Here is a 10357-nt window from a genome sequence, read left to right as displayed (position 1 = left end):
CTAAAGTTGGGTACTGCTAAGCCCCCGTCTAGTTTGCCGCGCTGAGAAGTGGAAGCTTTCAAGCGGGGACATTTCCCATTCCAAATGAATTTGGAAACAGCTGCATGAAGCTTATCCCAATAACCAACAAGGGGAGAAAGAGGGATCATGGAACTGACAATTTATTCTGGGCAACACATTAATTTTGATAATTGAAATTCGTGCTTGTAGTGAATTAGGTAATCTTGACCATCTTTCTAGATCACTCAGGACCTTATTCAACATCTCAGGGTTGTTGTGTTGTACAATGCGGTTTAGTGAGGGGAATATTTCAATACCTAGGTACCTAAAATGTTGAACACAAGTAATGTTAGCAGGTAAAGCACAAAGTAAATGTCAGCACTGTACGTGTCCTAATAACTTGTGATCAGTGTTTATTGTTAAAGCGTAAAGTGAGCGCATGTCAGAGTGAGTGAGGAGGAAACAGACTCCGACATAGACTCAATCACAGGACAACAAGGAGGACATGCTACAGAAAAGAATCTCTTTTGTGTCTTCCACCTCTGACACCTTCAATTTCTGCTGTTGTGAGATTCTCGTGTTTTTTACCTTTTGGGGCCGTCCCTTATAACTTCTCTGTTCTGCACATCGTTCTCTTCATGACAAACGGATGTCCTTATTTGGAGAAATAGAGGCGTGGCAGTATGCTAATTGCAGAGAGCGGACTGTTGATTTAGACTGATTCTGATTCACAAAAATACGCGTGGTGGTGAGAACAAAATCGGCTGGTGCAAACGTGTCATGAATCCGGCGGCGATTTTGCGCACACACTTATTTTTTGCGGAGAGTAAGAACATTTCTGCGCACACGTTGAACATTATGGATTTTGAAAAAAAAAAGTGACATCTACATTTTGGTTTAAAATCCTATCAACACCAAATTTTGTACACGACATTATGAGTTTAAGATAAAAAATTATGTAATAAATGAGCAGGATTGGTCAAAAAACTTGAACGCCATTAACCAAAAACCTTTTGGCGGAGCTTAACAGGACATTGGCCATAACTCATCAACATTTCCTCCAATCATCATCTAACTTGGTAGATATGTTTGTCTCGTGTCCCAAAACAGGCGGAGCAAAGCAGTTAGAGTTTTGTCCATAGGGGGCGCTAAAATCTCCCAAAATCTATAGCGCAGTAACCACTAAATTAAATGTCACCATATTTAGTATGAATGCTTGAGGGGCAACTACAAACTAACATCTAAAGTGCTGAATCTATTGGTGGAAGTGGGCGTGACCTATCAAACATTTGCATATTTTGCGGGATTTGTTCGACATATTTTTGGCTAGAAACATAAGAAATGCTACATCCATTGGGAATGAGGTCAAAGTAATGCCCAAGAAATTTCAGCCCAATTGGCCACATGGTGTCCAATCATCGTGAAACTAATTAAATATGTGTATACCATATTTTAGAATAGCCGTGTTTAAGCATTTAAAGGTTTTGCACATAGGGAGTGCCAAAACGTGGTAGTCCTCCAACCAAAGGGTTGTCTGCTCAAATCCCAGCCCATGCCGAAGTGTCCTTGGGAAAGATGTTGAACCTCGAATGGCCCCTTGCTTTGGATAAAAGCATCAGCTAAATAGTGTTATGTGCTGCTTCCTATTGAGCAAATTAAGGCACGAACACTTGCATGTTTTGTGCTTGTTTGCCTCTTCCACTAACACCTCCAATTCCATGGCATTCAATTTCGCTTTGCGCTTGTGGTCACTCTGCTCTCAGTAACCAGTAGCGTCATTAGGTGTTTCAACCTTTTAATCACAAGACACCCTCTTCTAAGGCAGGCCCACCACAGGTTGATCAGACCTGGGTGCATGTCCCCAGCATCTTGGGGCCCAATTGGGATCTTTCCTCCTGATCCAGAGCCATTGGCTGTGTGTGATGTTTCTTTTCTGGTCTGGCAGAGGGCATATAGATTACTTATAGATTGTCCCATCTTTCCCAACATTGACACGTTCCCAACCGGTCCCAACCTGAAGAAATGTATTCGCCAATATGTAGGTACAGTGACAGTGGAACCTACTGGCAACATGAAATAACAATTGTGTGAATCATTATTTGACCTTTATGAAATTGTCATGGTCCAATCAAGACTTTATATCCAGCAAAACGACATATGTCTCAAACGGGTCCTCCATTGCGGACATGTGAAGTTATACAAAATGTGCAATGCATCATGCACCACCAAGAAAATTAAATAGTATCTAACTCTTTTAGTGTCCGGTGGTTGGGAAAGTGCAGTGTCAACCAGCATCCATAACATGAGGTAGCAATGCTACTTGCAGCTAAAACAGACATTTATTTTTGTAAAAAAAAAAAGACTAAAAGAAAAAAAGAGCATTTGCAGTTAAGAAATAAAACTCCCGTACAAAGTTAAAACTTCATTTATTTATCACATTACATGCACAATGTTTTATAGATAACAGATAGAGTCATCTAAAATAATTACATCAATAATCATCTATCTCAGATCACCAGTGCAAATAGTCATGTCATTAGGACTAAGGACAACTCCATACAAGAAAAACTGACCCAGTTTACTATGTTTAACAAATATTTACATTACATCTATGGGATATCAATTTTGCATCATGGATGTAAATATATTCATATATACTGTATTGAATCTCAGGAAATTAATAACAGGGAAATTGTTATGGTAACACTTTAAAAACTGTTACACATTCCTTAGACTTGCCTAGAAGCTCCATGGAACATTCCCAGACAGTGATGAAGGTTCTACAGAATCAGAACATCAGCATGAACAGATTTACAAAATAAAAAATGGTAAATAATGACACATTTTGTGTCGATAAATTAATTAAGAATTTATCTATTACATCTTTGTTACAACGTAAGATCTAATGTGTCTCAAGACAGCCCTACATAATGAACCTGTGCTTCAAGTTAAGCAACTTCACCACACTTGGATAAGTCTGGATCTGTCTCACCCACAGCACAGGAAAAGTTCCTAGAAATTTCCAAAAGAAAAGCTCAGGGTAGCAGCTTTGTGCTGCTCTAGTTAAAATATAGTGGAGACTTTGAGACTGAATCTTTGCACTCATCTCTTGAGATGAAGTGAAAAATAAAACTCCACTTTAAGTTACTTCTAAAATTATTTTTTAAGTGTGGAATGGGCTCACCGTTGCCTCTTCGTGGCTTGAAGGGGAAAAGCTTAAACAGCCATAGTTCTCACCTACCTGTGAGTTTTTCTTTCTCTGGTGTCAGAGGGCAGTAAAGAGCCAGTATAGAAACCACTCGTGAAACTTTACCTAGACAAGTGGCACAAGCTTATTCTAAGTGAGCCTGTCCCAAAGAAGGCTAGCAACAAGCCTCATGGCTGACTATGACATTATTCCACTTATCTATCACAAATAAGAAGTGGTGAATTTGAAATCTTAATAAAGTGAGAGTTGAACTTCAGAAGTAATATTATTTTCTGAAAAAAAGGCAACTGATATGATGCTCTTGTTCAAGAGTAAAATCAATGTGTTAAAAAGTTTAGTTCTATTAAGGTGACCAATGGCTACTGTTATCTGATCCAGTGGCAAAGAAAAAAAGCAGATTTAAGTAACATGCAGGCACTAAATAATCTATAACATTTTCATGGTCAATTTAAGATTCACATTTTCTGGGCTACAACATTTCAGGCTGAAAAGTCATTCTCGTTAAGAGCAACACAACAGTCAGAATCATAACAAGGGCATTTCTAATGGGCAACATCAAATGACATGCAGGCTGGCATCTTAACTATATTGTGCATTCCTACACAGATTTGTCTCTGACACTGAGTTGTGTCTCCAAGAGAACTGTTTGCCTTCTTTACTGTCTATCTGTGTTACGGGCAGTGGGATGTAAGTGGCATATGAGCACTTAAGTAAACTTTATGCAAGACTTTGTTCTGCATGAGGTGGCATCTTTGCCCTCCTATTTATCGATCTGTCTCCTGCTGTGCTACCTTCTAAAGGAACAAACCCACATGTTAAATGTGGTTCCTGACCTTTAAACCTCAGACATATCAGGTTTATTGTTGTACACATGAACGATTCCATTCAAGGTTGGAATAATATCAAGCTATTATATTATTGGCCAGATTAACAAAGGCGATGTCATCTTTCTGTGCCAGAACTGTAAAAACCATCACGCCAATTAAACCAAGAATGAGATGAGATGAACAGAGCTTTACAGGTACTTTAGAGTACCTTACAGGAAATTATTTCTTCCAATTACATGAAAAACATCAGCTGCTCCTTGCTTCTGTTTCAATTGAAAATAATGCTGGTAGGACTGGACCAACCAGATACATACATAAATGAAATGACAAATTAGTCTGAATAATGAACTGCTACTTTTTTCGGGAATGCAGTTGTGTGATATCTCAGCAAGAATCAAATAAAGCTTCAGTGTAGAATTGAGTGACATCTAGAAGTGAAGTTGCATGTTGCAGCTTTAAGAGGATAGCAAATATTTCTAGACTCTTGCTTCTACTACAGACTTTGGATAAGATAAGTATGTTTTTTCCAGAATGTTTTTAATTTAAGAAGTTAGTAACCATAGTATTGGGGGTAATACAGAAGGTGCAAGATTTGCTGACATTATGGAAAGTCTGCAGAAGAACTGCTAGACAAGTTATCCTTTATACAAGAACACAAATCCAGATGAGAAAGGTTCAAACGTTGGAGGCACTTCAATAGATTTATTTTACAGAAACGTGATCATTGTGTTTAACTGCAATTGTACCTACTGGTATCTGTTCCAAGTGGTTTTCAGGATAAATTTGTATGGCAGCACATGTAAGAAGACATCACTATAACAATTTCTGGCCAAAAAGATGACTAACCCAGTCTGCTCTACACCTAACTTAATCAGAGGTTATGTGGGATATCTGCACAAGTGATTAGGTGGATTGTGCTTATCATTACATGGACTGTCAGGAGTTTCCCTGCCTTCCCTCTGGATTAATTTAGGTTCTAATGTCAGGTTCCTTCAGGGTCAACATTTATTTGTGCTGGGCCAAGACGTCATTGAAGACGTTAAGGAGGATGTGAGCATGGTACTCCTTAAAAACCAGTGATGGACGGAAACGGATCGATCGATCCCCACACCCTCCAAGGAGGACACCTGTCAATGAAATACGCTATTACTATATTGCCATACAGTTCAATGACAGTCTTCTGTCTGTCACCCAACTTCACATGAATGTTTGTGGTGAGTTTATTTTACACAGAACCAATCACACATTTTCAGACCAGGACACTTTGTGACGTGGATTGGGGCAAACCGGGATCAAACTGCCAACCTTCTGGTTAGTGGAAGACCCGCTCTACCTCATTAGATCCAAATTGTATTTGTCATATGCAGTTAACACAGGTTCAACATTACAATGAAGGGTGTTGGACAAGAAGAAACAGGTCAGCTCAGCAGTGCAATAGTTAAATAAAAATAAAAGCAAGGTAAAAAGAGTTTGCTATAAAAAGTAAAATGCAATACAATACAAAACTAAGAATATATACATTGAAAGGTACTTGAACTTTAAGTGTATGGAGTGTGTGTGAATAGTAATTTACACATGTGTATGTGTAGTTATTGCACCGTGTGTGTGTCCGTTCACATTTCCAAATAAACAGGCAGGAAAAAGATGTGCAGAGGGTTATAAGTTACGAGTTGACTACAAGTTTAGGGAACCTGATGGCCCGATGGTAGGAACTGTTGTAAAGTCTGGTGGTGCATGCAGCCCTGCTCCTGTTCCTTCTGCCAGATGGTAACAGAGTGAACAGTCTGCGTGCTGGGTGGCTGTGGTCCTTTATGATGTTGATGCAGACACCGGTGGTGGTAAATGTCCTGCATAGCTGGGAGACTGTTTCTAGAGATGTATTGTGCTGCCGCTACCAATCTCTGCAGGGAGTTGCAGCTGTGAGCAGAACAGTTTCCATACCAGCTGTGATGCAGCCCGTCAGCAAGCTCTCGCTGGTGCGCTGGGAGTTTGTGAGGACGCTGGCGTTCATGCCAAATTTCTCAGTCTCCCTAAGAAAAAAGCTCGCCGACGAGCTTTCTTGACCGGTGTCTGTTACAGCCGCCCATAACAGACAGGTTTAATCATCATCAACATCAAGTGTGCTGAGATGAGATCAACATGAAACTTATTTTACTGTAAAAAAAACTGCAGTGAAATGGTTTGTGGAGAAAAGTATTGATGTATATTGTGCAGTCATGAGTTTTTGGCATGTGTCGAGGGGTATAGATGATGAGCCTTCTATTACTTCTATTCCAGCTGTATTAAAACACCTTGTTCATGTCATGCTCATTGTATTGCCAGGGAATTCCGAAAGCAGGAGCTAACCTGCAGGGTTTAACCATGAAGAGCCACACTGTGACCTGAACTACAGTACCCACTGAAAATGAGCGGGTGCCACAATGAATGCATACCTCAAAATCACAAGAATAAGTAAAGATTGAATGGTGATGTGCCTCATACCTTTGTCTCTGGTCTTGAGCAAGATTCTGTTGCGCGTTTCATCATCACAGACATCAATGGCACAGAAGGTCCCCTGCCCTCGAGCGCGGCTCAGTATGCCAGGGTATTGAGCCTGGGGGTTAGATGCATTTAGCCATGATCACACACATTAAGGTCATATTCACACAAAGCATGATCAAAGGAAACTACAGTAGGCCCTTTTATGATGGATACACAAATTAACACTGATCACAAAGCCACAATGGTATAATACAAATATAAACATACAAATTCTGATATTTTAGAGGTTAGGGATAAGGATGGATTTTCTTAATACGGCTACTATTATATATAATCCTTTTTGAGCTAGTATCTTATTGATATTCTCTTTATTGAAAATTATACTCTGAACTTTAAAGCTGCAGTGTTGAACAGGCCCTCACACCTCTGTATATGTGTTTATTTTTTTGCCATTCACATATATTCATACAGTGCATCTATGGGCGGCATGTTTTCTAAGAGAAAGGCACAGCCGTCAGGGGCAATTAGGGGTTCAGTGTCCTGGCCACTTCAGCATGCAGATTGGGGACTGGGATTGAACCACAGACCTTCCGGTCAGAGGACAACCCGCTCTTCCCCATGGCCGCAATGTGGCTCTATTGTCTTGCACTTGCTTTCAGTGTGGGGAAAGGCAGAGAAACTTGATTGGTGGTCACGTTTGGGTGAACATATGCTCAGCATCCAGAAAACCAGACCACCAGCAAATACAATACGATTTTTCATTGTCTAAGTCCATGGAGAGAAGAATCAACTATAGAGGTTTGGTGCTTGACACTATAATCAACAGGCCTGGATGTGGGGGATTGGGTGTGTCTGTGTATGTGAATTTTTGTAGTAGTTGTATATTTTTAATATGTGTATGTGTATCTGTTTCTATTTCATATTTCTTTAATAAAATTGTCTAGAGTTACACGCTGCTTTGTTGTTCGCGTATGTGTGTGTGTGCAGTGGAGCTCAGCCCTGCTGTTGAGCAAAGAGGAGAAAGATACACAAAGCTAAACTTGTGATCATAAATTTAGACCATAATATTGGACATACTCTGATTAACTAAACATTTTTCAGAATACAATCAGCCTACAGCAAACACTGAGTGAAAATGAGGCGAAGGACTGCATATTTAATATGAAGATACTATGATTTTCCAAAATATGTGAGAAACACAGCTAGTGGTCTATATTTGGTTCATATTTTATTACTCATGTCATGATGTTATCTATGCTTATTTGAAATGGGTCACTTTTTGGTAGAATTTGGGCAACCTGAACAGATGAACAAATAAACATATGCCTACCTACACACACAATTAAGTACCTGTAGCTCATAAAGACCATTTAGCAGAGTTTTTCCAGAACGGGTAACCTCCTCCAGAAGTCTTCCTCTGCGAATGACATTGAGAACCTCAACTAGGAACAAGTTCTTTGATGGATCACCCATCCATGTGTTAAAGATGCGGTATCCCTGAAAAATGAGAGCAGATACAAAAACAAACATGTTAAACAAAAACATGTTAATAAAATATGACTATCAGCCCATATAAAAATCTTTTACAAGTAACAGTTTAATGATAGTGGCATAACACTCCAGTAACCTAAAGTTGACCAAGCATTTATGACTCATGGCATTTTCTACATCAAAGTCAACTGTTCTGAGTACATCAATAATTACAATGTGTAAGTGTCATTTTCAAATCAATCAATTTTCTTTGATTGATTGGGATTGTTGTTATAGTTGTTATAGCTCATTGTGGGAACTGTTGGGTTTATCTATAAATGTATGATCGTTACCTTAGTATGTTATGATTTGGCTCTTAAAATTGAACTGAATACCTTATATTATAATTCATTCCTCATTTTGCCATGCATGTTTTTGTGTGAAGCACTTTATAACCTTGTTTAGATTAGTGCTATACAAATAGTTATTATTATTACTATGGGGTAGAGTGGACATTGCAGCCTGTATGGGCTACCAAAATGGCCAGTGTGTGGTCAAAATTCTTTTTGCAAAAAACATTTAAAATGGTCAAACCTTTTCAGCCTGTAATTCAGCCTTGTAGAAGAAGCCACCAGTCAGGAGTTTCTTGCTAAAGGAGACAATGTCAGCAGGATCTTCCATGCCCCAATGCTCATGGGCCCAAAACTTTCCTGTGCTGCCCCCACCGGTCTGGACTTCATCCACGTGGAAAGCACAGCCATGCTAGAGAGACAAAAGGTTGCAGACTGAGACATGGAAGTGACCAAGAAGAACAGATCATGAATGCAATTTGGGGGATGTGTGTCTCTGTCATTGACACTGTAGGCAGATCTTGAGAGGGAGGATTACTCACTTTTAGTTTTAATTATCAGGTCCACAACGATGTACGGGAGATCTGGATCCTGAGCACCAAAACTTTTAGGTCATGTAGCAGCTGGACTGTTTACATATCATATACGGTTTGCACAACCCAAGTATAAAGTACATGCCAACTTGTTTTTATGGTTTTGCTGAATAACTTAATTTATATTCGGCTCAAAATGGATACTACCATTTATTTAAAAAGAAATCGAACTGTCAATATAGCAATCCACCTGGAGAGAGGGTAGTTTACAGTGATTTTAGAACAGCTAAAGGGGTTTTAGAATGCCCCTATTAACAAAGTTCCCCCTGTTAATAGGTTTTTTTGGGGGTAGTTTTTCCTTACTCTTGGTGAGGGTTAAGGGCAGAGGATGTAGCAGCTTGTCAAACTGTGATTTGAGAATATGGGCTATACATTTGATTGATTGATTATTACTCAAGATCCCGAAAGAAGTACCTTGAATGGGAAAGGAGAATACAAACTATCTCCATCAAATGTCTATACCAAATCCCTGTTCACTACTACTACTACGACACGATGCTGAAAAGCAACTGGTTCATCTCTGGCTGTGTTTAGGAGACCCCGGTGGCATCGACATGTGCCACAAGCAGTTTGCATGCTTGTCTTACTTCAACATATTCCTACAGCTCCTACACATGCAGAGCAAAGGTCAACATTGGGGAAGATAGGTGTAAATTGTGAGCAGAGACGCGCACACACACACACGCCCCCCCACAAACCTGATATAACACCCATAAAACATTAGACCTCTTAGAACCAAAGCAATGATATTCAAGTGGAAAACAATAGGTAAAACTTACACAAATATGTGTAATGTGTTTCCTGTCATCCCTGTTACTAAGTGGACAAAGATGTAAAAAATGACAATAGAAATGGGCTTTCAGTTCATACCATTGTAATTCAAACTGTATTGTGCTGTATATTTTGGACATGGCCACTCTTAATAGATGTGATCACCTTCCAATGTTAGGGTGTTTCATGATCATCTGAGTAAAACAATATATCAGAAATTACCTCTCATATATGTATTACATAGTTCTAATTAGAAATATAGTACTATGTAGTTATTCGTGTGTCTGTCACAACAAAAATATCAAAACATTAAGGAGAAAAACAGTCAGAAAATATTTTATTATATAGCCTGAGATAGAGCATTTTTTTTTGTCTTTATTTCATGGATATTTAAAAAGTGGTAATTAAAGTTATTTTAGATTTTAAAAAGGCACAGATTTCATGGGATGACCAATAATAATTTCAAAGATTTTTTTCTTTATAAATGACCAGAGAACACCCGGCATGCTGCCCATGGACATTTGGTCGATAAGTCTTTAAACCTGTCTATCCGGCAGCTTTGGAATCCATGATAGGTCTAGTGAACGAAAATAAAGTAAATGTCGCAAAAAGCTCAACCATAACTAGTATGGATAAAACCATATACAAGTGAATTTA

At 39.0% G+C, this 10357-nt stretch overlaps 2 protein-coding genes across 3 annotated transcripts in view; both read right to left on the bottom strand.

The window, feature by feature from the left end:
* The window catches only part of LOC118123436 (methyltransferase-like protein 22), a 640601-nt gene that overhangs the window by 571110 nt on the left and 59134 nt on the right, over positions 1-10357 (bottom strand). The gene's annotated exons all lie outside the window — the stretch shown is intronic.
* The window catches only part of abat (4-aminobutyrate aminotransferase), a 45554-nt gene continuing 37606 nt past the window's right edge, over positions 2410-10357 (bottom strand). The window contains exons 13-16 of the mRNA XM_035180837.2: positions 8581-8748; positions 7867-8013; positions 6517-6628; positions 2410-5162 (exon numbers count right to left, since the gene is read on the bottom strand). Coding sequence (XP_035036728.1) covers positions 5041-5162; positions 6517-6628; positions 7867-8013; positions 8581-8748 — 549 coding nt within the window. The 3' untranslated portion in view covers positions 2410-5040. The remainder of the gene's footprint in view (positions 5163-6516; positions 6629-7866; positions 8014-8580; positions 8749-10357) is intronic.

The sequence above is a fragment of the Hippoglossus stenolepis genome, chromosome 16 (assembly GCF_022539355.2).
Source record: "Hippoglossus stenolepis isolate QCI-W04-F060 chromosome 16, HSTE1.2, whole genome shotgun sequence".
Lineage (NCBI taxonomy): Eukaryota > Metazoa > Chordata > Actinopteri > Pleuronectiformes > Pleuronectidae > Hippoglossus > Hippoglossus stenolepis.
Note: the sequence above shows the minus strand (reverse complement) of the source record. Positions and strands in the feature narration are given on the sequence as shown.